Genomic DNA, 26275 nt, shown 5'->3' with positions numbered 1-26275 from the left:
CATGGAATAATATAGCTAGGATCCAACGGTATTATAGATTATGAAGCTTTGAACTAAAATGTGTAGCACTGCCTTTATTGTATAGTTCTCCAGGTTACACTTTTCATGCCACAGATCTAAAAATGTATATTTCATGGTGTAGTATTTTCATGTTAACCTGACTCTTATAACCATGACAGGCATGTTTGTGAGCATTTTGAGAAACTGTTCTGTTCATTCACTCTTTCCCTCATGTGGTCATTTTGGTTTGAAATATTTTAATGTATTACTTGAAAGCTCGATGTCTGGCCTCTAATTTTCTCTGTCTGACTGTAAACACAACGCAGGCATTCATCCCATGTCTCTGCCGCCTTCAGGTTGTACTTGGAGCGCCAGAAGAACTACTTCCACGTTCACTCTGTGGCCTGTTTGGGCACCGAGGTCCACCTGGCCGCCTGCCCCCTGGAGTTCAGCAAGCCCAACGCCACGTCGGCCTGCAGCGGCGGCATGCCGGCCGTGGTCAGCTGCATGCCGGGGCCGCTCTTCATGCAAAACAGCGGTTTGAAAAAGAAACTTAAAATTTCGGTAAAGTAATTTTTGAGGAATGAAAGTTGCACACAAATTGAGATGTAGATAGCCTAAATACACAGATGTTTAGCCTTATTAGCGCTATGTAGGCAGTGTAATTACCCGGTTAGATGGAACTGTAGATACCAGGCTGCTCAGAAGACAAACCTGCTTCAGTGTGGACTCATGCTGTCTCCTTGTTGTTTAGAGCAACGTGAGGTTGAAGGGAGGTGCCAGGGTGGGCGAGGGCCGAGTCGAGGTTCTGAAGGACAACGAATGGGGGACGGTGTGCGACGACCGCTGGAACCTGCTGTCGGCCAGCGTCGTCTGCAGGGAGCTCGGCTTCGGCAGCGCCAAGGAGGCTCTGACCGGCGGACGTTTGGGACAAGGTGAGGAAAGATTAGTCTGGAAAAACAAGTATACAAGGGTGCTTAAGAAGTTCTTGGCTTCACCTGGAAACAAGAGGCCTAACTCCTATTTTGGGGTATAACTGTATACAAGAAAGCCTTATATCAGTGTCCACAAAAACTCAAATGTTTGGAGCAATCAAAGGTGAGGAACGCTTGGAGCTGGCTGCCTCACAAACCTTAATCACCAAACCTGCACCGTCCGACTACTATCTGTTTCCCAGACTGATATCAGAGTGATAATGAAGTCTTTCATGCTGTTGAGAAATATCTGGACCCTCAAGATGTGACCTTCATCTGTGAAGGGATAGAAGTTAAAGGAGACTATGTTGAAAAATAATGCAGTAACAGTTTTTCTGCTGTGTGGTTTTCTGATGAGGCTGAGGACTTTTTGAAGTGTCCTCATACTTTTTAAGATGCACAAGTCCATAGCTCATACTTTGGTGTTAATTCATAGAGTTAATTTAATAAAATCGTGGGTTGACAACCAGCTAACATCTAGCATGCCTAATTAATTGGCTGATTTGGTTTGTCAAAATGTATATTTAGTGAAATGCACATTTCAGCTTTGTGACATCAGCTAGAACTCCAGTGAGACAGATGTTTAAGAGGAGGTCCAAAAACTTTTGTTTTTCAACGTATGGTCAGCGCTCCATTCTGTACGCTACAAAGCATCTAAAACTTTACCATCTAAAAGAAAATGACAAACAATTTTAAAAATTCATTTTTGAACAATTTACTGAGATTTTATAGATGTTCTGTTACAAACTGTATCTAGTAAAATCACAAAAATAAAAGTATTAATTGACACGTTAACCATTAAAAAAACACTCAGCATTTTTACAAATGGAAATTTGTTGTTTTGCAATGTTTGACCCCCAAATTATACCATTTTCCCCTTATTTGAAAGAAAAAATATGTATATTAAGTATTTATTACAAATGGTAGTTTTGTGTAAAGGTTAATGGGTAATGTCCACATCAAAAACCTGCACTTTTACAAATACTAATTTGTTCCTGTACAATGTGTGACCATATAATGACACTCCACCCACCATGCTTAACTCAACCAGTGATTTTCCTTCTGTAAAATTGTTGTTAGATAAAAAAAATAAATAAAGCTTGAAGTGTGTGAGACCTAATGAGATTTGATGTAGCTAAATATCAGTTTAAAAAAAGACATGAGCCCACACAGAAGAGTAAACTGTATGTTTAAAATCTGCAATATTTCTAAGCTTTTACTAGATTTTCTCGCCACATAATCTCTGTTTTATAAAACAGAGAATGAGCTCTGTGCGTTCAATCCTTCTGAAGCAGGATGTGTTTCAAACTGTCTTCAGTGAGGACTTCAGTCAGCAGCTGTCAATCTTCTGCCCCTCTAATCTCTCAGGTCATCTCTTTAACCAACAGAGCTGATAATCTGCCCTTAACATTCCTACATGGAGTCCTCGTTTTGGGGCTTTTTAATAAGTTAAGGAATGCTGTGCATGAAGACAGACAGCAGACACTGAACATTTTCTGTAAAAACCAAACAACACTCCAACTTCTACGCTGCACTCTCTGATCGAGCTGCTGCAACATTTGCCAAATCTTAGTGTCTGAACTCCATCTGTGACTAATTTCTTTCTACAAATTCAAGGCCACATTCCTGATAATAATCCTCCCATAGAGTTCGTTAAATTGATCTTTTCTGTGTGTATTTTTGATTCCTAAGCGGCGTTCAGGCAATTTTACAGCATAGAACTGTCCGTGTTATTCCAGCTCGGCTATGGACCATTTCACATGACAATGAGGCGGTCGGTTTTTATGGGTCCAGCGTGTGTCTGAGCCACTTGGCCTCCACATGGATGATGCTAAATCAGATTCAAGATAGCGATGATTGGGCCTGTAAAACTCAATGCCAGACACTCGTGGTTTAAAAGTACGGAGGACGACCTCACAGAATGGGATTGATTAAAAAATGGCGAGCTGTATTCTGAAATATATATATTTTTGATAATATAAGAACAAAACTCCTGGTAGCTTGTCCTTAAGAACTCACACATACACTCACAGAACTTCCTTGCTTGGTTGGAAACTACTTAAAAACTTGACTAAAAAGGTTAATCTGTCTCAAAATTCCAAACTGGAGGCTAAAAGCAGTCAGAACAGGAAACCAGCAGCTGAATGAAGTACATTTTGTGCGTGTGAGTGAGGAAATGAGCATGTCTCCTTGTGAATAAATTATGGTTTAAGCTGCTGCATTTGGAGGAATTTAGTAAAATCTATGACTTGTCCAAGGGTACATAGCATGGCTGCATACGGTTGTTTGTTCATAAGATCATCTAGTTGTGACTTCAGTTGGACACACATCACTGTTCCTGCTTAATCAGGTCGTCAGATATTATATATACAAAACAATAACAGCCCCAGCAAGTAAAAATCTAATTCCTAACTTGAATAAATATATGAAATTGCACTGAAAAATTATGTGAACCCTAAATTTTAATTCATTGAGACTGGAATAAGGGCTGCAAGGTGGATCAGTGGTTAGCACTGTTGCCTTGCTGCAAGAAGGTCGCTGGTTCGCGTCCCGGTGAGGACAATCTTTCTGCGTGGAGTTTGCATGTTCTCCCCGTGCAGCGTGGGTTCTCTCTGGGTTCTCTGGCTTCCTCCCACACAGTCCAAAAACATGTTGAGGTTAATTGGTGATTCTAAATTGTCCGTAGGTGTGAATGTAAGTGTGCTTGGTTGTCTGTCTCTAAGTGTAGCCCTGTGATAGACTGGCGACCTGTCCAGGGTGTCCTCTGCCTTCACCCTGAGTCAGCTGGGATAGACTCCAGCCCCCCATGACCCTAGTGAGGATTAAGTGGTGTGTAGATAATGGAGACTGGAATAAGTGCTTCAGTAGAGAGCAAGTGGAACTTTTTTAGGTTCTTGCAGATGTTTACTTGTCATCCAAGAGGCTTCTTCAGTTGCTTTTATACTGAAGCTTTTCGAATTACAATGACCTGGATGACTGAGAATCTAGATGCTGTTCATCTTGGTACAGATATTGTACATGTGCATCATTTAGTTAGTCTTAAATCATTATTATTGCACTTTTAATTTTATTTTTTGCCAAACACCTGCAAAACTAATGAGATTCTCATCAGCCTCAGCTGTAGAATATGGATGCTAACATGCTAAATGAAGATGAGGGTAAACATTATACCAGCCAAACATCAGTATGTTTTGTCATTGTTAGAGTTAGCATGCAGGCATTAGCATTTCTGTAAGAGATTTTTGAAATTTTATCTAGTCAAGTCTACACCAAGGCTGAAAATCTCCTCCAGATGATTAGAATATACTGCATTTTCGCTGAAAAACATAGCTGTGATATTTGTCTGATTTCTGCAGTTTCTATAACCAGCATTAGTAGTTGGAGTAGTCAAGCCTTGCATGACTTTCACACTACATACTGTATAAAGTACGTCTGGAAACTTCCCTTTTAACCTGCTCTCCGTCAGCGACACCCTGCTTTACATTCACTCTCTAAACGCTCACTCCATCATACGTGTCATCGCACCAGGAGGTGACTGCGTTACGTGAATTCCATGAAAGGAATTCCTTCAGCAGCGCGAGCTTCCGACTTCAGCCACGTTCAGGAATGTCTCTCTGGCTCATTCGGCCGGGTGGTGGTCTGACATCAAACTGAGCGCGGAGCAGGTATGCTGCTTCCTCAAACAGAATCTGTGGCGAGCCTCCTCAGCCAGCTTCCTCTGCGGCAGAAATCATAATGTACAAACACGAGAGCAGACGTCCACGCCCTGCGTTTCTGAGAACTGCCCCTCAAAAGACGACTTGTTTCTCCTTTGGCGGAATCTCAGAGAAACTTACCCAAATTCTCCAAACACCTCAGTGGTTTGGAGATAAATTAGTATTAATTAGTCGGCGCTGTTACCGGAAGTGACATTTGCTATAATTAGAATAACGTTTAATTTCCAGAGATGCAAGAAGAAGGACACACTTCACTACATTTAAAAATGGTCTCACCTTTAACTAATACATAAAAATCAGTAAAAACCATTTAAAATATATAATATTCAGGATTAATTTTTGCTTCTCCAGTAGTTAGAATCATCAGTCTTTCAGGAAACACTTTAAACTAAAATGTCCATTCGTCTGTGTAGATTCTCGGTCATCTTGGTCATGGTGTAACAGACAGTTGCCTTTTGATTCTTGAAGATTTTTCACTTTTATTCGAGAGGCTTCTTCGGTCGAACTAGAGGATCCCACCTATGAATGTCACCCACATTAACTCAACCCATTAAAAACCTGCATGCTTCGAGGTGTGAATGATTGAGAGTCTGTCTGGGGATGGAAGCACCTGGTAAGTGGTGTCATAGAGCGACACTGTTGTACTCCGAGGAGTGTCTCATGTCCTTTAGATGCAGGTGGATGGCTTTTCTTGAACAGCTGGATCTTCTGTGCTGAGCCATGTGCGTGTAGAGCTGTTGTTTAGTCTTCCCTATACAGTTCTGTACAGTACTCTCAGTCATTCAGGCCATTTTAATCCAACAAGCATCTGCAAAAAGCTACTGGACTTCTCTTTTAGATTCTTGAAGACAAAGCCTCTTGGAAGAGGTGAAATGTCTTTAAGAACTTTAAAGAAGCTGCTTTTTACTGAAGCTCTGAGGATTAAATCTCAGTGAAAGTGATTCTGGTAGCAGAAACATCAGTATAACTGGAATTAAGTAAACAACGTGTGCAGCAACAGCTGCAAAAATCCAAAGAAAAAAAGACATTGCTGGACACTAGTGGTTTGGAATAGTTCTGTAGCTCAAATTTACCCAACCGGTCTTTTGAAAGGGTCCAAAAAAGCAGGTGAGAAATCAGCTGGATTGTTTGAATCCATTAAAGAACGCTTTTAAGTCGGTTCAGGCCCAAAAAGTGCTGCAAAATTTGCATGTAACTGCTATAATTGTTGGATTTTGCAGATTAAGACCCAAGAACAGAAACCGGACGAAGCGTGGAAAAATGTAGCTGTTTGCTGACAACGCCTTGTCTTCAAATTTCGCACAAATGTTTAATTAAATTAGTTCATGATTAAACGATGAACTGATTAAAGTTTGGAGGTCGAAAGTCACTGTGAACTTTCACCATACATGCAGAATTTATTTGCTAGTTATGCCGCAATTTCACACGATTTAATGTCTTAACAGGATAAACTTAGGAAATGATAGAAAAGAATTTGAATATCATTTTATGTACAACAAAATTAAGCATCAGTCCTGTCAGTGCATTTTAAAAGTACAAAAGGAAATGTGCAAATATAAGATGTAGCAACTTTTGAAGATACCTTATTTTAATTAATTGTATTTTATTGTATAAAATATATAGAATATATTGCTGGTATATGGTGTAAATGATCTAGTTTTATATTCAGAAGTTCAAAAGTCACGTCTGGACAGACATCAATATAAAACGGAACTTGACCGGTTGGCGCAGACAAACAACCACACGGCGCTAATTTTAGTTTCAGAGGCTCTAAATGTATTGTGTGTGTTCGAGAAGCTGTAACTTCAGATGTAGGAAAAAGGTTTCCGTGGCCTAAACCCACCACTTTGTTTTGGCTCCGGTCGACGCGTGGCTGATGATGAAAGCAAAGCTTCACACTTGTTCCATAAACAGGTCCAACCTCTTTAACTTCAGAGCTTCTGTCTGTCTGTGTGTCCAGGAATGGGTCCAATATACATGAACGAGGTGAAGTGCCTCGGTCAGGAGAAGTCCATCATGAACTGCCCCTTCAAAAACATCACCTCGGAGGACTGTCAGCACATGGAGGACGCTGCCGTTCGCTGCAACGTTCCTTACATGGGCCTCGAGAACACGGTCAGACCTGAACCTCCTGATTAAAATGTCTGATTTCAAAACCAGTGAGCTGTAAACATCACAAAGTTGTTTTTACATGGAATTTATATCAGTAAATGCAAGAAAATATCCTGATTTACTGTTGAAAAATGGGCTAAATGTTTAGTTTCTGTTTCTTTAACGACAGAAAGATCAGAAAGATGTTGAAAAATGCCTTTTGTGTGTTTCTTATTTATTATCTCCTGTCTATTCATCAGTATTTACTGCTCTAACAGTCTTCTTTGTGCGTGCAAGAATGTGAGATTTAAAGCTAACAACAAGAGGAAGGTTGTTTAGAAATCTCACGTCTGTAGTCAAGTAGTAATTCTTCTTTACTGTTGTCGCAAAAAAAGTAATTTTGTCTTTGTTTTGAGGTGATTTGGTTTAATTGTTGGGCAGTAAAAACAACCCAGATCAAATTATATAATTAAAAATATACGTACAGATTAGATCTTTTTGTTGATTTCTTGACAACCCTAATTACTTTTTTTTGCTGGCAACAGTGATTTCCCTCTAACATGGAGTATTTCTGGTTACACAGTTTGCATTTTATCAGATTATACTCCCCCATGTCTGCTGTAGATGCACACAGACGTCGAGATAAAAACTCTAAAAAACATCAGTCAATGAAGTGTCGGATTTTTAAAGCATCAATAAACTAAATAATTGAATTTTACACCTTTTTCATGACGTCACATGTAAAGATTTAGACACTTTTAGAGTTTTTATCCAGCCTGGCTCTTGTGTATCTACGCTCTGCTTCGTGGTTCCTAACCCGCTGGTCCCGCACAGATCCGGATCACAGGAGGACGAACCCGCTACGAGGGCCGAGTGGAGGTGCTGAGCTCAGACTCTAACGGGACGCAGAGCTGGGGTCTGATTTGTGGAGAGAGCTGGAGCACCAAGGAGGCCATGGTGGCCTGCAGGCAGCTGGGTTTGGGCTACGCTAACCAGGGCCTGCAAGTAGGTCATTAACACCACCGAGGTCAACTCTCTGCAGTTACCTTTTGGTATATGTGACATATGCACATGTAATACACTGTCATGTACACCCAGTGGCCTTTTAAATTAGTTGGTTATTCAGTCTCCTGTCGCCTTTTTACTCGCTGTGGGCTCGTTTTTTACGCCAATAAAAAGTCCTGCACCTCTATGGAAACAGAACAACCATGACTAGGAGGAGAAAAACCTCAGAAATACTACTGTGGAGTTTAACAAAGTTATAATGCCATAAATCATAAAAGAAAAAGAAAACAGAAACCCAAATTTCTTTGATTATTCAAATTTAAAAAACATAGAATCAGCATGTTCAACATTTATCCAAATGCCAACAGGTGTAACTAATACTAGAAGAAGAAATGGTGACTCTAGATACAACAGATATTAAACTACGTATATTTTTTAATAGAATAGAATAGAATAGAATAGAATAGAATAGAATAGAATAGAATAGAATAAAATTGAATAGAATAGAACTTGATTGATCCCCTTGGTGGCAACCTTAGGGAAATTGCTAATTTATGTGTCTGCTCTGCGTAAACACTGCCTGCAGTTCAGCCGAGTGACCTATGGCCTCATAGTTGCACTAAAAAACACAGAATGTTTTAGTTTTTTTTTTACTGAACCCTCTTAGTAAAACAGTTTATTTTTAAATTAGAAATGTAAAATAAAGTGATTTTGAAGAAACATCACAATTTTAAGCTTAGATTTGGTTGTCAGAAAGATACAACTCTGACGACTTTGGTTACGATAAAACTGCCATTTGTGCATTTAAATATAAACAAACAAAAACATGCCTTTCCAACCCAGTGGCAGGTTTTGGGGTTCAGAAGGTTAATGTCTTGTTTCTTAAGAGTTGGCAAAATGCCTGTGCAATAGATTATATCAAAAATACTGCATATATAGTAAATTAAATCAACTTGACACCAGTGTAGCAACATGGTTTATGGTTTAAATGTATTAAAATTCAGAATAATTGATTCTGTGCAGTGTTCTGTTGGGCCACCGTCATATGAATGATCTAAAGTTACTGTAGTGGTGACATGTTATCAACTAGTTTTTCCAAATTGCATCACTAAAATCAACATTTACGGTTGGAATCAGCAATGACAGATCCATTAAATCCTCTAATATTAATGTGCTATATTAGAAGAATCCACAATCTCATGTCGCCTGTCAGGGTTTTACACTCAAAACCTGTGTCTGATCTCCAATAAGTCCTTCCATTCTCCTCTGTCACCCTCAAACCTGCAGCTTGTTAAACTCCACAGTCAGACGTTATTTAAAAATTCCAGCTGTCTGCCTTGTTTGTGAGAAACTGGATCCAGCTCGTCTGGCAGCAGCAGCATTCACAGTGTTTACTGCCACACGGTCACGTGTCTGGCTCGGCGTCGGCAGCCCAACAGTCCAGCTGAGCTCCGGCTCTCGGGGGAGTTAACGTTATAAAGTGGCCACTGAGTGTAATTCTGTTCATACATGTTCAAAACCTTTTCAGTCATCCGTGTGTCTAACTAACCTGTAAAATCTGCACAGGTTTTACAGATTGGACTTATTGTTACCTGTACTTGTAAAACCTTCAGATATATTCCTTAGGCTATAATGATAAATTTGAACATGCATGCATTAACGTATGACAGTGTGTTATCATTTCCATATGGAGTTGACGTTTCTCTCTCTACATGGTAGAACTGTTCAGCTCTGCTCTGCTCTGGCAGACTGAAACAGGCCCACATGAAGTTTCTAATCAAACTTGAAGCCACTCACCACTAAAGCCAAGCGGTGACCTCATCTGGAAACCATGCTGACGTTTTCCTCGCCTTAGAAAAAAAGACTAACCAAACTGCTGCTTCACAACATTTTACTTTCCGCTGCCTGAGGACTGGTAGTTTTTTACCTCAGACGGTTCAGAGACAGGACAGGAAGCGTGTCCCCTCACTGACTCCCAGCAGGACGTTTTCTGCAGATCCGGATAGTGGGCGGCCGGAGCACTTATGAGGGCCGAGTGGAGGTTCAGGTTGGGTCCAAGTGGGGCACAGTGTGCAGCACAGGCTGGACCACAAAGGAAGCCATGGTGGTTTGCAGGCAGCTAGGGCTCGGATACTCCATGCATGCCATCACTGTAAGTAGGACCGCAGACTCGACTGAAGAGATCCACAATAAGACACTGAACAAATGCTTCTTTTTTTTTAACGCTGCTCCTTGAGATGCATCATGAATAAGATGTGCAGAACGAAGGCAGAAATTATAAGATAAAACTTTATTAAGGAAGGACGGAAAGGAAAGTCTTGCGTCAGATGTTGCCCCAAAAAAACAATGACTTTATGTAAAAAAATGCAGTGTCGAAAAAGTAGAAAAGCGATAAAATATAAGTACGATACATGACTGAAATAGAATAAGTGAGCTACAATATGGCTAGAATAGAACATTAAAAAGTAGCGCTGGCAATTACACTGAGGTAATAAGTGATATCCCACATGAAAATGAAATATTGCAGATTAACCTCTTAAGACTCACATTTTGGGTTATATTACTACAGTAGCCAATTTTTTTATGTTATTATTATTATTATTATTATCATTAGTATATTGGTGTTTATTTTATTTTTGTTATTTTTAGATTTTTTAAAAATATATTTTTATTGTCTGCATTTTAAAAAAAACTTTTCTTCTCTTTGCTATTTGATCTGATCAAATAGCAAAGAGAAATAATAATTAAAAAAAAAAAGCATATCAAACAAGAGCTTGGGTCTTTAAAGGCAAAAGATATTTCTACCTGTATTAACTTTTTTTTTTTTTTTAAATCCAGTATCAGTCAGGTTGTTATACTTACTGCTCATAAGTGTAGTGATTCTGCTTTTTGTTATCAGAACAAATTCATCCTTTAGTCATGAAATCCTTCAGAAAACACTTAAATATCTGCTGCAGTGCTGCCAGACTGGAACCTGTCTGAGTTATTTCAATGTCAAGGCAGAATATCTAATAAAATAATAAGAATTCATATTTGTATANAAGTTGTAAATGTTGAAAACATTACACGAAAGAGTCATAATTACAACTTAAATTTAATGTAATGTAAATAAAGCTAGTTGTGAACAACAACCAAAAATGGGTTTATTGTGTCACTGCAAATTATTCTAAACAATCAAAATGTACTTTTACCTTTTTCTGCAGCTAATCGAAGCTCATACAAATGCTTTAAAAAAATACATGGAAACAGGACATAAAACTGCTTTGAATAAACTGTTTAATTAAACTGAATGCATTGAGAAATAAACACATTTTTTGTTCCATTTAAATCCTTCAAGTTTTGTGTTTTACTTGTGTCACAATGATGGGTATTTATAACTGTAAATCACATTTAAAGTTAGAAAACTGGACTGAAAATGTGGCACAATTTAAGTTTTCATGACTTCAATCTGAAGCAAACTTTCATAAAATGTATTTTTAGAGCCAAACTGTGCACCACAATCTGAAGTTTTTGTTGCATTCTAATTTTAACTGGATTCACCGCTGACGTTTTGACACCCGAATCCAAACTGTGGTGAGTTTAAAAGCAGAAAAACCACGAGGAAATGTGGGGATTTTGGTCTACTGATGTGCACTAAAACAAAACGAAGGAGCAGATCTTTAAACTTCAGCAGTAAATGTCATGTTTTGGTGTCAGTCTCCCAGAATAAAAGCAGAGCAAAGTTTCTACGCCCACAGAAAACACATTCGCAGGGCACAACTTGTTATTCTGCGGCTTTGTGCAAATGTGGTAATTCACTGACAAAAGCAGAAGAAAGGCTGAGGCAAAGTTAACACACAAAAATGTGCAAAATTACAATGTTATTTGAGGATGTGATAATGAATTGTTTCTTTTATGGGACTGTAAACGCTTTTGAGACATCTTCACTTTCAAGCATTCATTTTCAGAAGTGAATATGTGGCGTTCTGGAACGAAGCGCTTCAAATGTTTTAAAAAAGAGCCGCAAGAAACTGAACGTAAAAGTTGCAAGCTCCAAAACAATAAAAAAAAAAAAACTTCTGTGTGGAAAATATAGTGATATAGCTGATATATTTATAGTGAAAGTGATTCGTTTATAGTGTTTGGGATCGAGATATGGTGCAGTATAACTATTGAACCGCTCAGTAGTGTCCTCCAGTGACCGTAAACTCAGCATCACACTGTGTCCTCGATCAGAAGCCAAAAATGCGTCATGGACATCTGTTTTTCACAACTGCAACATCCCACCGAAAACTCTGCAGCTCCGTTTCTGACTGACACGCCCTGATCGATGCATTGTGTTTGTTTGTCTGTTTGTTGTAAGGAAACCTGGTACTGGGACAGCAGCAACGTGACGGAGATGGTGATGAGCGGCGTGAAGTGCACGGGAAGCGAGATGTCTCTGAGCCAGTGCCAGCATCACAAAACCGTCAGCTGCCAGAAAGCGGCGGCAAAGTTTGCAGCAGGAGTCATCTGCTCAGAGAGTGAGTGAAAGATGCAGAAACACAATAAACAGCAATAATACAGCATTATAATAACTGAACTACTGTAACCTGACTCATTTTTAGTTCTGCTCTTTATCCATATGTGTCTCTAGTTGCAGCTCTGAGGAGTAAAACTGAAAACCTACAAAGAATTTTATCTAAGATTGGGTTATGAATTAACTTAATTTGAGTTTATACACAGTTAAAAGGCTTCTCTCTTCCACAATGGAAGGGAAAAAAAGAAAAGAAATTATATCATATTTACAAGTAAGATGCAAGAAGAAGTAAGATGGTCAAGAGTACTTTACACCATCAAAAATGGTAGACCTCCTCTAAGTTAACATCAACCCTGTAACACCACCAACAACTGTATCACATTTGATACCTGAGTTTTTGAGAACCTCTACATCATCAGTGTGATGTTTATTTTTCCTGAAAAACCTGATGTACACAATCGCACACATACAAAAATAATCCACCACAGATCAGTAATTTATGCACCAAGAATGCTGGATGTAGCAAAAAAAGGTGGAAACTCATACATGCAAATATGTGCTGCAGTTAAAAAAAAAGAAGATTCAATAAACACTCCAGTTTCAATAAATTTGAACTTTCTGGCAATTATTTCATGGTTCAGGCTTTGCAGGGCTAACCAGTTAGTGCAAAATTGTGACTCAGCTCCTTTTATCTGATTTCTGTAAATATTTTCTATTTGTACAGACATATCAAATATTTAAACATGACTGACATAATTAAAATACAACAACAATAACTTTATTTGTGTTGTACCTTTTGAAAATAAAATTACAAAGTGCTTTACAATAAAAACAATTGTCAAATTACACAAATCCTGAACTAATTTAAAAAAAAATAATTTAAAAAAGTTCCCAACTGTATATTACAGCAGTATAAAATAGTGAAACCAAAGGAAGATTTATTTTATTTTTTTAAAGAAAAAAAATTTTATTTTTTTAAAGAAAAAAAATTAGAGTAAATTCAAGACAACAGCTGCTGCATCAGAGTTCCGTCCAGTAAAACAGATTATGACTGACGTTATTAAATCAGCTTAACAAGTTTATATATAGGGGTTTAGACCCATTATTGTTATTTATGGTGTGATTTTACCTGATTAATGTACATATTAGAGATTAAACCCTATAAAACTGGTATAAAATACTACTTTACCTGACCATAACACATATTAAAGCTGAGACCTGACAGCGTTAGTAATTATGGAGAATAAACTAACTTATTTAATAATATAGCTAAGATCCTACAGTATTATAAATGACAGAACTTAACTAATATAAATATTGTGTCCAAGACCCCACAGCATAATTAATTATGGAGATGAACCTGATGGATTTATAGCCCAAGTTTTGACATGTAAACCCAACAAATCCAAGGATTATCTGGATCCTTTTTGAGCAAGCTTTGTTGATTATTTTTACTGTGTTTTTGTGTTGTTTTATTTCAGTAGTAGTTTCATTTTATGTTTTTGTATTTTATATATCTATGAGGACTACAAGTCAGTCCTGATCCCTCTCCTGTCTTTGTGTCCAGCTGCCTCCGATCTGGTCCTGAACGCCTCTCTGGTCCAGCAGACGGTTTACATCGAGGACCGACCCCTGCACATGCTGTACTGCGCCGCCGAGGAGGACTGCCTGTCTAAATCTGCCGCCAAGGCCAACTGGCCATACGGACACCGACGCCTGCTCCGGTTCTCCTCCCAGATCCACAACATCGGCCGGGCCGACTTCAAGCCGAAGGCTGGGCGGCACTCATGGGTCTGGCACGCCTGTCACGGGTAAAGTGCTCTTTATTAGGGCACCAGGTCACCAATTAAAAAGATCCTCTCAGTGGGATTTACCGGGTTTAGATTTAGATTGTAGTGACATAAAAATGTCACCAGTTTGATTTAAGAGACGTTATTAGACTTTTCATGACACCCTGGTGGATGAAACTTGGACTCAGAATCAAAATTCCTCAGATGAGACATTATTAAGATCTTTTATTTGATGAAAACAGATCTGAGTTCGTCGCCTGTGCAGATCAAAGTGACTGAATTTCTTACTGCACTCATAACTTTTTGTAATATTGGCGAAATCCTGCTTCCAGCGTCCTTCAGTTTCCATCTATGATTATTGATGGTTTTGGTGGTCCAATAGGTGATGAAGTGTCTGATGCTATTTGTGTTGAGAGTAGGTACTTCCTGTTAGAAACCAGATGTTGTTCAAAGATGATACATCTCCCTTCTGAGAAGCTCATCTTAGTGGCTCTGATTTAAAGTTCCTCTCAAGTCACTGACTAAACCCCTAAAAACTCATTTCTGCATATCAAAATGACTTTTTTTTTTTCTAATAAAATAAACTCTTTCTGCATTAAAAAATCACTTACATGTACATTTACACTGTTGCTTCCTTAAGAATTTGCGGATCTATGAAGTCTCTGCCTCTGTCCCCATCCTATTTGCTGCAGCTTGAGCACACCAGCTCACCTGCAACTCTGCTCAAATGCTGTAAAACTTTTTACCAGAAATCTGAATCTGTGCTTTTGACACAATCATCAATACGCTGCAGTGTCAAGGTGGAAATGTCTTCCAGCATATTAAAAAAAACACCTTATGGATGCCTTATGAGGGTAAAAAAAACTTGATCTTTAAGTCTCACTGAACGGTAAATAAGGAAACTGTCCAGAAAAGCACACAAAGAAGCACAGAAAATGTTTACACCAGTACAGTCACATTGGTTTGGACTAATCTGAGAGTACAACTACGATCTGATTTGTTCCTAGTTTGTGCAGAGGTTTACTGAAATTCCCATAACTTTGTGCAGAGTTATAGACATGTGGTCATTGCAGCAGAAACACTAGACGAAGATAAAAATACTAGAATATAAATTTACAGTCCAGAATATGAGGAAAATTTGCCTTTGTGGGAATTTAATGTCCAAACTGTTACCTCCCCGTCTCACTAGATCACAGCTTTTCCTCGTGGCTTTCTGTTTAGTCTGCGTTCCGCCTCCTTTAACCAGCTAACAAACAAGACGCTCCGACCGGTGGAGGGAAAGTGGGAAGTTTTGTCCTCTCTCCATCATTATGCTGCTTATGTTGTCTGCAGCTCAGATAACAGCACGAGACAAACTGTGTTTATACGGCAGCCGCTCTGGCGTGAAATGACTGTTTACACCATGTGCAGGCTTCAGAGGGCTGCGGTGGGAATCTGGGCAAAGTCACACACATCATTCAAAACGCAGCGTAGTATCTATTAAAGTAACACTGAATCAGCGATTTTATCAGAAGCTATGTGTTTTATAACTGAATCAAGCCCGTGTCTCTTCCTGTAAAGTCACATTATTCACATAAACACAGAGAAGAGCTTACATTTTTAAAAATATGATCATGGGCGCTGCTATAGCTCACCGGGTTGAGCTGGCGTCCCATGTGCAGGGCTACAGTCCTGATGTGGAGGTCATGAGTTTGAATCCTGCTCATGGCCCTTTCCCACATGTTCTTCTCCCCCACTTTCCTGTCTCTCTCTCACTGCACTGTCAAACAAAGGCCAAAAAAATATAACTTTAAAAATATGACCATATATTTTTTGGAAAACTTCACATCATTGTCCAGTGTTGTGGAATTAAACTTGTTTTCTGTGGTCAGTCATCAAACTCGATGCTATTTTGAATCTGAAATAAGGGATTTTCTAACTTTAGAGATGTTTTTAGTCCCTCACGGCTACATGGTCTTTTTTCTTGTTTCTAATCCAGCCACTACCACAGCATGGACATCTTCACCCACTACGACCTGCTCAACGCCAACGGGACCAAAGTGGCCGAAGGACACAAAGCAAGTTTCTGTCTGGAGGACACGGATTGTCAAGAGGGTTAGTCTTCAGATCAGAGTTAAACCACACATCCATCCATCCATCCATTATCTATACACCGCTTCATCCTCACTAGGGTCATGGGGGGCTGGAGTCTATCCCAGCTGACTCAGGGTGAAGGCAGGGGACACCCTGGACAGGTCACCAGTCTATCACAGGGCTACACTTAGAGACAGACAACCAAGCACAGTCACATTCACACCTACAGACAATTTAGAATCACCAATTAACCTCAACATGTTTTTGGACTGTGTGGGAGGAAGCTGGAGAACCTGGAGAGAACTCACGCTGCACGGGGAGAACATGGAGACTCCACGCAGAAAGATTCCGGTGCCCCCACCGGGACGCGAACCGGCAACCTTCTTGCTGCGAGGCAACAGTGTTAATCAACTGCTCCACCTTGCAGCCCATAAACCACACACTGTGTTTTAATTTGTTTAGGGAACTAGAAGCAACAAATTAATTAAGAATTACTGGCAATGAACCACATACCGGTTTAAATCTACGTCATTAAGGATGTCCTGATCCGGTCTGAATGATCAGCACTGTGGCAGAGCTAAGCCGTTTTTATATGATTGGTATTTAATGAGTGAACCTAGGCCGGATTTTTTGTTTACCTTCATGTCAGAAAAGGAAAGCACAACTTTTGGAGGGACGCAGATAGAATATCTGCAGTGTGGAAATATTTTAAATTGAAAAAACAAAAGCAACCCAACAGCTAATTGTAAAACCTTCAGTGTGAGTATTTTGCAGGCGCTACACTTTTAAAACAGTTTTTGACTGTAATTTTCTTAAACAATTTACCCTAATTGTACCAATTAGTCCACATTTTGTTAAGTTATTGATAATATTTAGTAAAAATCAAAGAAAAAACTATTAATTTGCATGTTCACCATTAAAAAAAGGCCAAATCTGTAAATAATGCTCACATCAAAAGTCTTATTTTTTATCGATGGTAATTTATTCTTTTACAATGTTTGACTAAATAAATTACACAACTTTTTAACTTTGTATCTCAGTTTTAATCGGCAAAAAATACTATTATTTTATGGCATTTTCTGTTATTTAAAAGAAAAATTACTTCTCTTAAGGACTGAAAAACAGCAAATAATTTTCTAACTACTACTTTACAGATCTCCTCTCTTATGCTAAATTACAGATAATGTCTAGTAAAATTATGGGAAATAAGTTTGTATTTACACATTGAATGTAAAAAGAAATATACATGTGGACAAGGAGTATATAAAGTGTAAATTATCGTTTTAATTTCCCCTTTCAAAGCCACATTTCTCTGATGATTTGCTCTGTTTATATTTATTTTCAGATAAATAGCATTGCTTCATGGCTATCTACAAGTTTCTGTTGGTCTTTCATAATTAAGACTGAATCCATCTTTTCATTTATGACGTTCAGGCGTTTCTAAACGGTACGAGTGTGCCAACTTTGGCGATCAGGGCATCACCGTGGGCTGCTGGGATTTGTACCGCCACGACATCGACTGTCAGTGGATCGACATCACAGACGTCAAGCCTGGAAATTACATACTGCAGGTGAGCGTGTGTGGATCAAAGCGTAGAGCACAGAAGAAATACTGCCTACAAAATTTATGAATGAAACCAAGCGGCGACCTCAAGGGCTGAAATGTTGAAAAATGCAGTTCCTGAAACGGCCACTAGAGGCTGCCTCCAAACGCCCATAGACCTCCGTGTTAAAACGTCCAACTTTACAACAGAAATAAACATGTTTAGAGCCTGGTACAAAACAGTTTAGGTCTCAATAGCTAATTTTGACATTCATAACAACTGTACAGGAGGTGAATTTTTGTGTCACTCACCTGTTTAAATTCTTTTAAGGTTTAAAATTAGCCACTAGTCTCAGCTTCACGTCACTGTTTTTACAGTTAACGTACATTTTTAAATGGTTTTTCAGTTATTATCCGCAAGTCTGCTGAACTTCACCGTCTATACATACCTGAAATACTGCATAGAATTTGTCCAGGAATTGTACAATACAATACATTCATACTGCACACGCTGTATATAATGTTAATCATTCCAGTTGCACTATTGCACATACTGTACAACCTTTACCCTTTTTAATGAGCACAATTTGCACCACTGTACATATTATCCATATTTATATTATAAACTTCTGTACATTGTTACTGATAATGCACTTCTATTTAAATGTAGTCTGTGTTTTGTTGCCTTGTACTTGTCACATGTGCAATGACAATAAAGTTAGAATAGAGTTTTATTGCCATTTGCACGGGCACATTACAGGCACATTGAAGTTCTTATGCATATCCACGAGTCAGCTTTATATGTAGGAAAAAGAAAAAAAATAGAATAAAATTAATAAAGGTGAGAGCAGCAGCAATAAAAAGAAAGAATATAAAATAAAATATACATTATAAAAATAAAGTACACAAAATAAAGTAAATATACAAAAATAAAATAAGTACACGTTATAACAAAAAGCACTCAGTATAAAAAAGCTGAATCTAATCTAATCTAATCCAATTAGGAAAACCTGTCAAATAACAGTAAATGATTAAAACAAACAAACAAACAAAAAAACAGCTACATAGCTAAAAATCTTCCAAAAAACACTGATTTATTGCAGGTTTACATATTTTTTTTTGCCACCTTGTTCACTCGTTTCGATGTAAACCACAAGTTTTATCTCGTTCTCCATATTTACGTTGTGGTTCAAGCTGCTTTAACTGTAAAAACTGAACAAAAAGCGCCTCTTTTTATTTCTTCAGGTTGTGATCAATCCAAATTCCGAAGTGGCCGAGAGCGACTTCACCAACAACGGCATGAAGTGCAACTGCAAATACGACGGACATCGGATCTGGCTGCATAACTGCCACATCGGTAAGTCAGTGAAAAACAATAAAACTTCCCACCGTTAATCATTTATTTGCTGCTTAATTTCTCGTTTTTAATCTCCTGCAGGCGATGCGTTCAGCGAGGAGGCGGAGAGGAGATTTGAGAAATACCCCGGACAGCTGAACAACAGAATTTCTTAATGACTTCACAACAACATTTCAACCAACGTGGGGAGCTGAGTGAATAAAAACACACCTCACAAGCTCAAAAAAAAAAAAAAAAGACACAAAGCTTTTGTTTTCAGGTGCTGAAACGGATCCCCACTGCGTTTCTCAGATCTGTAGTCGTCTAAGAAGCCAGCAGTCTTTTCCTCCGGTGAATGTGTCGTATGTCTGACTTATTATACTTGAATATTCAAGTGCCGATGTTTGTTTCCCTGTAGTCTCGTGTGAGTTTATGCTACGTTTTTATTACAAATTCAGATTTTTAAAGAAATGTACAGCCTTCCATTGAATGTCTTTGTCGTTTTATTTTTCATTTTTGATTATTTTTGTATAACCGGATTTACTTTTACTTGGATGGCGCAGGTTCAGAACTACCTGAAGACGCTGGGAAAAATCAATGTGAGGCGTAAACAGGAACACATGCAGCTCTGTGAAAGTCTTAAACGCAACATCACACCAGGTGTTTTTTAACCTGCAAATGTGTCTCACATCTTTTTATCAAATCTACATGAGGATGAACACACAGTCACTGCCTCCACAGTTACAGTATTTTGTGAATGTATATATTGCCAATATCAAGGTGCTAAAGGAAGAAAAACGCTTGTTCATTAGCAGTATTGTAAATTCAGAGTGCTTCAGAGTCAGTATGAAGCCATGTGTAGCTTTAGTCTGCGTGTCTTTTAGTCTTTTTTTTAGGGTTGTTCCTGGGAAAATACAAGAACCTACAGTTACCATGAAGATTTGCTGTATGTATGCTGATGTAACCACACCCGCTGCACCAAATAAAACAGAGGAAACATGATTATTCAGTGTTTGTAAGGTTTATTGGATCAGAAAGTCACTTTTTTGCAAGCGTGAAGCAGCAGTTCTCGATCTGACAACTTAAACGGTCCCATCGCTGGTTGCTTTTTCTTAAAATCAGTAAAAATAATCTGATGAATTTGGCTTTATTTCGTGTTACAGAATATTACTGTGACTCCTTTTTAAGGGTCTGGATCAACTACAGTATTAACAGCATTCAAACGATTTTACTTTACAGCTGCAAACACTCGGATTATGAGGACAAAACTCAGTATAAGGGGCATTTTCTGATATTTTTCCAGGTTGTTATGAGATGATCTGTCAACCTAAACAGTTCAGAACAAGGCTGGGGTGGAATAATAAGGACACATGACACTGGATTTTAATTTTTTAGCAGAATTTTTTAAAACATCTGATCCATAATCGATGCCGGCTGAGAAACAAAAGGACCCACAGGCCTGATTCTACACCCGCAGGCTATGAATTAATAGTTTCGGGCATCAGGGTCAGTCGAAATATTGTGCTTATTTTGTTTCTCGTCATTTTTTTCAAGCATTTTTTTTTAGCCCTCATAACTTCATAAGCACAACAAGTAGACATTTGAGATTTTCACTGCTGAATAACACACCTGAGATCTGTTCAAAACGGCCACCAAATCAGTTCTAGATCCACTCCAGGTGTCGCAATACAAAGACAGAACCTTGTTTTTGTTTTACAACCAGCTTCCAGTGTCAATATTGTGTTTCACAGTTTCGCGACTGGTTTGCGAGAGAAGCTGCCAGAGATCATCTCAATCCACCGCTAATCTCAGTCTTCGCTTGCACGGTCCAACAATCCCGTTAACCCCACTTAGCAATCACATTAACCGTGTGCACAGCATCACACCAGCTCTGGTAAGTCCGTATGTAGCACCTCTTCTGCAACAAGCCTCAACTGTGATGATTTTGAGGACTAAAATACACTAAATTCTGAACTCTGATCTCATTTTTCCTTGCACTTGAGCTATAAAAGCTCAGAAAATAGAGGAAAATCGCATGTGGTGATGCTTTTAAACACGCAAAATCTCTAATATTCAACTTGTAGTAACATTAACTAGAGGACAGTAGTAAATCCCCACACTGAAGCAAATATAACTACAGAATATTTGTAATTTCTGCTTGAAAATGATCAAATTTGACCAATTTTGCATCAATAACTGGCTTTAAAAGTAAAATTATTTGCACTACGTTGTTCAAAATCAGTCTAAATGTGTGTTTACATACACTGCTACTGTGTCTGATGACTGATAACTCAAATATCTCCTGGAGAAATCGCTCCAGATGGATAAAAGTCTAATTTAGCCTCATTTAAAAGTCTAGTTTCTTGATGAGCTCTCGTCCCTGAGGCTGCTGCAGGTTTCCTGCGTCTCCGATCATCATCATCAGCCGACAGAGGAGGATTACAGCAGCACGTTGTCATACATGAGAAGCTCAATCCTCATCTGACAGCAAACTCAACAACCTTTGCAGGGCGTCACCTAGAGGGCAGCAGCTGGAAGTGCAGCACTAAAGGACTGGACTGTGTTTAAGCTAACTTGTGCACAAAAATCTTCATATGATGGTTTAATGAACCTACGAAGGAACTAAAACGTCTATTTATTATTTTGTCCTAAAGCACGCAACACACTTCACATTTTCTTTTCTCGTGTTTGGATGCAGCGTAAGAAGATGTTCACAAACATGTTCACAACTCTGCTTTACGACACTCAGATAAAACAGCTTTAACTGATATTTTCAATCGGTTAAAGCTGTTTTATCTGATTAGAAATTTAAAATTGTGTATCTGGACAATTACATATATTTTTCCTTCGTAAATTTATGATTTCAGCATTTCTTTCATTGGAGCTTTTTGACACAAGTGGGATGTTTGCCATCTCAGGTTGTTTTTTTTCATACTCCTGCGATTTGGACATTGTGTTTGACAGTATTGCAATTAATCTGTTTATTATTCCCCCAATTAAAAATTTTGACATTTGATGTATAAAATGACAAAAACGACGAGAAAAAAAAAAGTTGATCAGTGTTTCTCTAAATCGAGAGTATTCACTTTACTGTCATGAAAGAGTACAGAAACCAGAAAATACTCAAATGTATGAATCATGTTGTGGAAAGTCAGTGAGGTCGAGAGGACGAGGAGGCCGACACAGAGAGAAACACCGATGACTCAGATGACTTAGGCTGATCTACATGAGGTCAAGATCATGTAGAAGAATATTTACAGACTGGTGTGTATCTGTTCTAGGTTTTATAGACTGATGATATCCATTTCAGTATCATCTTCGGAGGCTGAACTACAGAGAGAGCAAAGTCACTTATTCCTTCACAGCTACAGAAAATTATTTAAGTCATTCTTGAAAAATTACTCAAACTGACTGATCAATTATCCGAGCTGATTGTTTTCATAGTTGACAGCGAATCGATTAATTGCTGCTCTGCATTTATAATTATATTCTGTGACACATAATTTTACCTTTATAAAAAAAAACACTGCAGCTTTTGTGATTTGGATGTTGGCCATGTTACAATTTCGACTATATTTCAATTAAATGTTCAGTCCTGGTGTGGATGAGGTGTCAAAAAAGCAGCAAGGGCAGCCTAAGAACATACAATTTTCGCTAATTAATCTGTGAGTAGTGCTTGGAACCTACTGTGCATGACATGTAGTGAACATCAAGATGTATGAAAGTGCTGCACATGAGTAAATCTGGGGCTGCAAGGTGGCGCAGTTGGTAGCACTGTTGCCTCGCAGCAAGAAGGTTGCCGGTTCGCGTCCCGGTGGGGGCACCGGGATCTTTCTGCGTGGAGTTTGCATGTTCTCCCCGTGCAGCGTGGGTTCTCTCCGGGTTCTCCGGCTTCCTCCCACACAGTCCAAAAACATGTTGAGGTTAATTGGTGATTGTAAATTGTCTGTAGGTGTGAATGTGAGTGTGCTTGGTTGTCTGTCTCTAAGTGTGGCCCTGTGATAGACTGGTGACCTGTCCAGGGTGTCCCCTGCCTTCGCCCTAAGTCGGCTGGGATAGGCTCCAGCCCCCCCGCGACCCTAATGAGGATTAAGCGGTGTATAGATAATGGATGGATGAGTAAATCTACTTAGTTACTTTCCACCTACTGCTGCTGCGAATACAAGAGAACCTGAGAAAAGCTACAGGTAATAGTAGTAATGTTGCTTCAGTAACAGAAGGGAAAAAATAAAAGACAAACAGCCGTATTACTTCCTATGAGCTGGGATGTGAGCACGCTTTGCCTAAATGGTCATTTATGTTGAGATTAGATTACATTTTGGGCAAAAATGAGACAACCAGGATGCACTTTAATCCCAGGTGATAACATCCAGATACCAATTATATATAAATACCAGGTGTAACCGTCCTTGGCCTCCAAAACTGAATAAGAACAGGAAATAATTTCATGGAAGCTTCACTCTTGTTGACGTTAATTTACTTTACACATCATGAGCAACACCAGTAATGATCAGAACAGCCTGATGGGGGCGATGTGCGTCATTCACATAAGAAAGCAGAAACATGAAACATAAAGGCTCCAGCAGTGATTGAACTTTCATTCAACGCTGGAGATTTCAGAGAACTCCTCAGTTTCCAGGCGAGGTTAACCTTTTTCTGACTGACGTTTTTCAGAGTTCGAGTTAGAAAAAGAATCCTCTCCCACAGTCGTGCGTTCATCTTCGTCACTGCAGTATCGTCTGTTTGACCACTTGGCCTTCTTTGTCGATGGCAAAGTTGTAATTCTTTGGATTGTCCAGAGCCTCCTCGATCCGCTGGTCCAGGTTCTCCAAGGTGATGAAGTTCTTTGCGTCCTCCTGCAAGAACATGAAAAGCAAACATGTTTAACTGTTTTCAAACCACATCCTGTGTAATGCAGACCTTCAAATATCTCATTCCGGCTTTGACAGATTCCTACCTGCAGCTGTAAAATCTCCTTCTCCTTTTCTTTGAGGAATTTCTGCTGCCCCTGTTCTTGCTTAAGTAAAACTTTGAGCTTCTTGCGCTGAGCTTTTTCCGCCTGCTCCTGGACCCGCAGGATTCTGAAAGACACCAGTTGAGAGCATCAATACGAGACACTAGAGTCCAGATGTGAGGCTGACAGTCTTCTCCATCTCCTCAGGTTGAGTTCCTCCTCACCTGAGTCTGAGCATGCGGAGGTTCTCCTGGTCGTTGAGGGCCATCAGGGCTCGGTGCTCCTCCTCCTCCTCCCTCGCCCTCTCCTCCGCCCGCGAGCCCGTCTCCTCCTCGTACTTCTTTCGCAGCACCTCCTCCTTGAAGGCCATACTGATGAACACAGGAGGAGGAGCCCGGTTACATGACACATTTCAAACCACGCTGAATATCAACTGCCTGCTGACCATGTTTCAGCACATTTGTTCACACATTGAAATTTGAGGCTGTTTTATTGTTTTTTAGTTTCTTATTAAAGATAAGAGCCTGAAATGTTCACTGTTATTTTTTATAATGCATTGATTGAGAATCTAAAATATCAGAGGCGTAGATCTAATAATTTCTGATTATGTGAAAATTGATTTTTTTTGGTTTTAAATTAAAGCCATCATGAAAAGTCTCCTCTCTGAGCGCACATTAACAAAAAAAAAATTAAAAACAGAGTTCACAAAGTCAGTCAGTTAAAAAAAATACTTGTTTGATTATGTATGAACTGAAATATTGAAATAAACTGACAGTGTTGTGAAAAGTCTCACCTTTAAGCACACATTAACAAAAAAATATATATAAAAACAAAGGTTAAAAAGTTAATGTTTACTTTTTTATTTTTATTTTCCAGACCTGAAGTTCAAACACTTACACTGATTTTTTTTTTTGCCTAATTGTTATAAAGCAATTAAATTCTGTTTATTAGGAGGAAAAACCTGCAATTACTTCCATTTCAAAATGAAGAAAATTTGTGTCATCAATCTTAAAAATGACTTAAAGGATTAATTAGTCATATAAATTGTTGTTTAATATTTTTTGTTGCTTGAATTAAGTGACTCAGCAGCAATTCTTTTTTTTTTTATTTTGCAAAAATACATCAAATCAAATTTATTTATCAACTAGCACAATTACTAATTAACAATGTTCTTCAAATCTTAATAAAATATACACTCTAAAGCATTAAAAGCACATGTTGACATGTTCATCAGCACCGATTGAACCAGAACACCGGGTGACCCGTTACCGTCCGCGACACCTCAAACCGGGGAAGCTAACGTACCGGAGCGACTTCATGAGCAGCTGGTACTCGGAGAACCTCTCCTTGAGCACCACCATCTCCACCGGGTCGACCGGGGGAGGCGTTTTTATCCGTCCCTCCTTGGACTTGGCCACCGGGTCGGTGCGGGACTTTCTGCCCCGGACAGCCTCCACGAGCACGGCGCTCCTGGGAGCGAGGAGCCGGGAAGCCTGGACGCTCCTCCCGCCGATTACCTGGAACATGTCGGCGTCGAAATGCGGTAACAGGTGCAGATTCTTGATCGCTGTAAGTTATTCAAAGCACTGAAGTGTGAAACCTGCAGCGTGAGTTAACATTGAGACAGAAATGTTATCGACACAGGACGGCGGCCATGTTGGTGCCCTCTGACCGGCGGAAGTAGTTAGCAAAGATAGCTCGGTCCACCTGTACCGCCATCTGCAGGTCAGAAAGGGCTTTTGTACAACAATATTTGTTCTTATTAATGAGTTAAAATCTTCGAAGACTCTCTTACACAGGTGGCGTTTAAATATAATGCTAACTTAAAGTCAACAACAAAATATAGCGAGAAAGGTAGGTACAAAATAAGCTAGTTAGCTCGATAGCCAGCTAGCTAACTAGCTTAGCAACGGTTCAGCAGCGTTTTCCACAGATAAAGTTAAGTTGGGCAACATTTTTAATTCAGTGGCAATTTAAAAAAAAAAATGATTTCATTAATGTGCAGTCCCATTATATTTGAATGTAGGCTACTTAAAGTTATTAGAAATAGTAAAGTGAGGGTGCAATACGAAAATCAATCAGTCTTGTTTTATTGTAGAAGTAGTAGGATAATCAACAAACTGTTAATTTTTTCTAAATGCCTTTATTTATTAAAAAAAAAAAAGCAGGCAATGATGTATGTATCTTTTATTTTCTTTTATCTTTATACTTGTAATAGCTTGCTCTTTTTGTTTAGTCTGTTATCTTTTTAAATTAGATTTTTCATTGTTTTTAATTGTTTTTCCCCCTAAATGT

The 26275-nt window shown here is 38.9% G+C and overlaps 2 protein-coding genes across 4 annotated transcripts in view; one reads left to right on the top strand and one right to left on the bottom strand.

Annotated features, from left to right (window-relative positions):
- Nucleotides 1–20028, top strand: part of loxl3b (lysyl oxidase-like 3b) — a 38812-nt gene extending 18784 nt beyond the window's left edge. For 2 of the 3 annotated variants that reach the window (XM_008278944.1, XM_008278945.1), the window contains exons 5-14: nucleotides 357–564; nucleotides 755–935; nucleotides 6651–6805; nucleotides 7616–7786; nucleotides 12129–12288; nucleotides 13852–14095; nucleotides 16053–16168; nucleotides 17582–17718; nucleotides 18936–19047; nucleotides 19129–20028. In XM_008278944.1, the coding sequence (XP_008277166.1) occupies nucleotides 357–564; nucleotides 755–935; nucleotides 6651–6805; nucleotides 7616–7786; nucleotides 12129–12288; nucleotides 13852–14095; nucleotides 16053–16168; nucleotides 17582–17718; nucleotides 18936–19047; nucleotides 19129–19202 (1558 nt within the window). In that variant the 3' untranslated portion in view covers nucleotides 19203–20028. Of the gene's footprint in view, nucleotides 1–356; nucleotides 565–754; nucleotides 936–6650; nucleotides 6806–7615; nucleotides 7787–9782; nucleotides 9939–12128; nucleotides 12289–13851; nucleotides 14096–16052; nucleotides 16169–17581; nucleotides 17719–18935; nucleotides 19048–19128 lie in introns of all 3 variants that reach the window. The other variant, XM_008278947.1, reaches the window with a different exon arrangement.
- Nucleotides 20029–23486: 3458 nt separating this feature from the next.
- On the bottom strand, nucleotides 23487–25649 carry mrps26 (mitochondrial ribosomal protein S26). The gene is made up of 4 exons (XM_008278943.1): nucleotides 25286–25649; nucleotides 24205–24351; nucleotides 23984–24107; nucleotides 23487–23882 (listed from the first exon to the last, which is right to left on the bottom strand). Exons 1-4 carry the CDS (start codon nucleotides 25504–25506, stop codon nucleotides 23751–23753), a joined length of 624 nt encoding a protein of 207 aa, XP_008277165.1. The 5' UTR covers nucleotides 25507–25649; the 3' UTR covers nucleotides 23487–23750.
- Nucleotides 25650–26275: the final 626 nt, after the last annotated feature.

The sequence above is a fragment of the Stegastes partitus genome, unplaced genomic scaffold, assembly GCF_000690725.1.
Source record: "Stegastes partitus isolate 25-593 unplaced genomic scaffold, Stegastes_partitus-1.0.2 Scaffold139, whole genome shotgun sequence".
NCBI lineage: Eukaryota > Metazoa > Chordata > Actinopteri > Pomacentridae > Stegastes > Stegastes partitus.
The sequence above is the reverse complement of the archived record's forward strand: the minus strand, read 5'-3'. Positions and strand labels throughout refer to the sequence as shown.